General features: G+C 54.8%; 1 protein-coding gene across 3 annotated transcripts in view; it reads left to right on the forward strand.

Moving 5' to 3' along the window:
- The first annotated feature begins 6 nt into the window (after positions 1–6).
- BMF (Bcl2 modifying factor) overlaps positions 7–4,468 on the forward strand; it is a 20,014-nt gene continuing 15,552 nt past the window's right edge. Inside the window, exons 1-3 of one of the 3 annotated variants that reach the window (XM_015557602.1) lie at positions 7–448; positions 2,541–2,834; positions 4,263–4,426. In XM_015557602.1, coding sequence (XP_015413088.1) covers positions 2,546–2,834; positions 4,263–4,426 — 453 coding nt within the window. In that variant the 5' untranslated portion in view covers positions 7–448; positions 2,541–2,545. Of the gene's footprint in view, positions 449–931; positions 2,835–4,262; positions 4,427–4,468 lie in introns of those variants that run through there. The other 2 variants (XM_006778094.2, XM_015557603.1) reach the window with 2 other exon arrangements.

The raw sequence follows: 4,468 nt of genomic DNA on the forward strand, positions 1-4,468 counted from the left end.
AGGAGTCGCGCTGTGCGTGGGGGCCCGGGAAGGCTTGGACTGCGGGTATCTGGGGTGATCATGAAGGACTGGGGCGCTGGGCTGTGGAAGCGGGGTGCAGAACCCACATCTAGGTGCGCTGCTCCACGAGGCAATGTGGGGTTGTAGCATTTGAGAGTCCCAGGAGTTGGGTCCAGGTGGGCAAGGGAGCCTGCGGTGCACTGCCGAGCCGACCTGGGCGCCAGAGAACAGCCGGGGCTCCGGATCTTACTTTGGGGTAGGGCAGGAAGTTGTGGGGCGTCCTGCCTCCCCGCGGAGTCTGAAGGCCCCTCTCCTTAACAGCTGGGCTTTCCCCTCCTTCCCAATTGCGTCTGGGCGCCAAGCCCCCGAGCGCTCGTCACGCTGGACCCTGGCGCGGAGCCCTGGCATCACGACTCGGAGGCCGACACTCTCTCCTGGAGTCACCCAGGTCTGGTGTGTGCTGTGTGAGTGTGAGTGCGTGGTGTGTGCGCGCGTGCCCAGATTTTAGCCCCTGTCGAAGTTCAGAGTGCCTCCTGCCTTCTCCTGGGAGGAGGAGTCTGAGCTCAGCATCCCTGTTAGAGCCCATAGGGGCTGGGATGGCTACGGCGGGCTTTAGTTCCCCTTGCTAGAAATAAAGCCTTCCCTAGCAGTCCTCTCAGGAAGTGCTTCTCCTACCAGTTTGGACATCACCCCTTCAGGTCTGGGGAGGGGGAGAAGAGGTTCTCTTTACTGTATCCTAGTTTACACTTGACCTTGCCCAGCACCCCTCCGAGGCTCCCACCTGCAGTTCCTGTTGAGAGTAGGAAGGGTACCCTGGCTGGCAGAGCCACACCCTCTGGCTATACCTCCCCCACTGTTCAGTCCAAGTAAGGGTTGCACTTTGGGGCTTTGCTGGGAGAGGGAGGGGGAGGGGGAGGGGAGGTGACGGGCTTCAAAGGAAGAAACAAGACAATGAGTCCTGGTTGTGACTGACTTTGGAGGGCCCCTTCTTAGGTTGGGATTGCCGGTTTGCTGAGAGGAGGCTGAGGGACAGGAGGGGAGCCCCTGCCAGCTGACTGGCAGGATAGCCTTTGGTCTTTTCAGCATGAAACTTTGTTTACTGGTGCTGATAAGCTGGAGTTCTCCCACCCACCCCCCTTGGGAAACAATATTCAAAGAATACCAGGTGCCTCTTTTGCCATCCAAGTGGCCATCTCCTTACTCTCCAGGGAAGAGGGCAGGAGATAGGACCATAGCTTCAGGACTAGGTGGGATAGAGGGACAGAGAGACAGACGGCTTGCATTTGGGAAAGCCGGGACTTCTGCATTTAACTGAGATTTCTTTAAGTACTTCACCAACCCACAGACCATTTGGCTTGTTCTTCAAAGGCAAAAGACTGGGAAGCAGAATTCCCAGGGGACCGCCAATTGAATCTGGCAGTGACAAACATTGTCTCTCTGTACCCTTAATTATTCAGGTGGTTTTTTGCTTCTAGCTGCTCTAGTGGGGTTCCTAGTTAGTGTGTAGGGGGCTGGGTTGGGAATTCAAGATGCTAGGTGGCTCCAAGGTCAGACTTCCAAGAGTCATCAGGTGGAGCAAGAGGAACTTCTTTATTACCAAGAAACTCGTATCAACAACCTGAGTATTTTGGCAGTGAGTGAGGTCACAGAGAAAGGGCAAAATTTCACTTCCTCCTGCGAGGCAGATCGTACCAATCTAAGGTTCAGCACTGGCAGGAGTGGTGGGCTGTGGGAAAGGGTTTGAAATCAGGGAGACTGGTGAGTAGATTGAGCTGGAGGAGGTCAGTTACTTTGCAGGATGTTGGACCCACCCTCTAGGCCAAGCTGTGGTGGGCAGACGGCTCTACTGTGCTGAGAGGGCAGCTGCAATGACTAACTTGGGTCTTTCTTCCCTTTCTCTCCCAGGACACACTCTTACCACACCAGGGAGCCTGTTTGTTGTGTTGAGCAAGCTGGGGGTGGAGACTAGAGTAGATGGGCAGATGGGCAGGGCCTAGCAGGTTTGGAGGGAACCTGGCTGTCCTAGGATTGCTGGCTGGCTTTTGTTTTTACTGCTGAGCCTGGAGCTCAGTTTAGACTTGGTGGTTGGTTACTCCTCAGGGCAGTGAGTGAGAGAGTGGGTGAGAGAGAGTGAGTGCTGTGAGCACCATCTGTACAGTCAGTCACACAGCACCCTCTGCTCTCTCACAGAGGCTAGTCTCGCTGACATTTCCCCAGGTACCCTGAGCGCTTATAGCAGCTGATCATACCCCTGCTATTACTCAGAGTTGGGAGCAAACTTCATGACTGTGACCAGCTGGGTCAGAAGAAGAGACTGAGGGGAGGGTGGCCGTGGGTGAGCTCAGGAAGAAGTATGGAGAGTCCCTGAACAGTGAGGCAGCCCGCATTTGGGGACAGCACTATATCACCAGGGTTATCAGTCATCAGTACCTGGCCCCACTTCCACAGATAAGAAGAGAGAAGAAGGAAGGGCAGGGGAGGACCCCCTCTAGGACTCCCTGGAAGGGATAGCATCCTGGATGCCTCATTACATCCAACAGGGGAGATGGAGCCACCTCAGTGTGTGGAGGAGCTGGAGGATGATGTGTTTCAGCCAGAGGATGAGCTGGGGACCCAGCCTGGGAGCTTGCCCTCTGCTGACCTGTTTGCCCAGAGCCAGCTGGACTGCCCCCTCAGCCGTCTGCAGCTCTTCCCTCTCACCCACTGCTGTGGCCCTGGGCTTCGGCCCATCAGCCAGGAAGACAAGGCCACCCAGACCCTCAGTCCAGCCTCCCCGAGCCAGGGTGTCATGCTGCCTTGTGGGGTGACCGAGGAACCCCAGCGACTCTTTTATGGTGAGTGCTCTTAGCCTCAGGACTCCTCCCATAGAGACGTGGGGAAAAGAGGGGACTTTCCCTCCCCAACCTGCCTGTTGCTATTTCCTTCCCCAAACTGAACAGCAGGGGCTATTGATTTCCTCAGCTCTCACCTGTTGCCTTTCTGCTTGTCATTGCTCCTTACCTGCGCTCCTTGAGCGCCAGGAAGGACAGAGCGCCCTGCCATCATTTCTGTTCTTTTGTCCCTTTCTGGAGGGATCTTTGGGTCCACGGTGTCTCCTTGGGTTGGAGAGGGTACCTGAGCCTCAGCTGTTACATCCTGTGGCAAGTAAAGCGGTGCAGCCTTATGTGTCCTTCCGTAAAGCGGCTGACACTGCTCTGGAGAAGGTTCGCGGGTCTGTGACTCGCTGTTGACACGGAAGGGAAAAACCCAGCTGGTTCTGGGACAGAAGGTTCCTGAAGGCAGAAGGTGGCCCCCACTTGTCACTTGGGACTTTCTGTGCTTGGAAGGGGAACTGGAAAAAGAGGTTGAGACTGCCTAGGCTCAATGCCAGCAGAGGGGCTTTTTCCAAGGTTCAATAGGACAAGACCCCTTCATTTGTGGACTTAAATGGTTTGTTTTATGAGCTGTATGCCCTCCTCTGGTAAAAAGGCAGGGTTAGACACACAGTCTGTTTTCTACTTTTAGCACAATAGTGCATGGAGAGAGGGGAAAGGTTCAGAGGCTATCTTGCTGAGTCTGATGTACAGACTGGGGAGATGCTGCACTTATTCCCAGAGGGAGCCCACCCATAGGGAATTCTTGCACCGAAGTTCTGGCGGGAAGAGGGAAAGGAGGGAGGAGGCAGGCGGGTGCCCCTAGTGGCAGCTCAATTGCCAGCACTTGGTAAGTATGGAGCACTGATCTTGAGGTCTTGCTTCCAGAGAGGAACTTAGCTATTCTGTGGGTCTGAGTGTTCTCTCCCTAGTTTTTATACCACTGCCCAGAGCGTTAGGACCTGAAACCAACCTTCCTGTGCTGCACTAATAAGTGAAGACACATTTTGGTTTTCTCTTTCTCTGTCCCTTGCTTTGCTCAACCCAGGAACTCTGGAGAGCTGCCTCCAGTGCCTTTCCAGAGAAGAGCTTCAACCTGCTACTACATGAATAATAAATTATGGTCAAGCATAGCTTGGTAAATAAGGACAGAAAGTTGGCACGTTCACCCATACATATTACTTTTGCCATGGCACTGCCGGCGAACGTAAACCTGAAGGGAGGGCTGGGACCATTCCCTTCTGTTCTCCCAGCACCAACTTTTATATACTTGCGAGTGAGTCAGGTTGTCCAAATTTGGCAGACTGCCCTGATAAGGCCTCAACCCCAGGTCTCTGCCAGGAGTTTTCGGCACGGGGAGGAAGGGGCGGTTGACGAGAATACTGAGATGTGGGCCCTCTGTCCTTGCAGGCAGTGCTGGCTACCGGCTCCCTCTCCCTGCCAGTTTCCCTGCAGGCTTGCCCCTTGGTGAGCAGCCCCCTGAAGGACAGTGGCAACATCATCGAGCAGAGATCCAGATCGCCAGAAAGCTTCAGAGTATTGCCGACCAATTTCATCAGCTTCAAATGCAGCAAGTAGGCACGGGTCCTTGGGGTGGGTGGGGGGTGAGGTTTGCG

Source organism: Myotis davidii, unplaced genomic scaffold, assembly GCF_000327345.1.
Source record: "Myotis davidii unplaced genomic scaffold, ASM32734v1 scaffold46, whole genome shotgun sequence".
Taxonomy (NCBI): domain Eukaryota; kingdom Metazoa; phylum Chordata; class Mammalia; order Chiroptera; family Vespertilionidae; genus Myotis; species Myotis davidii.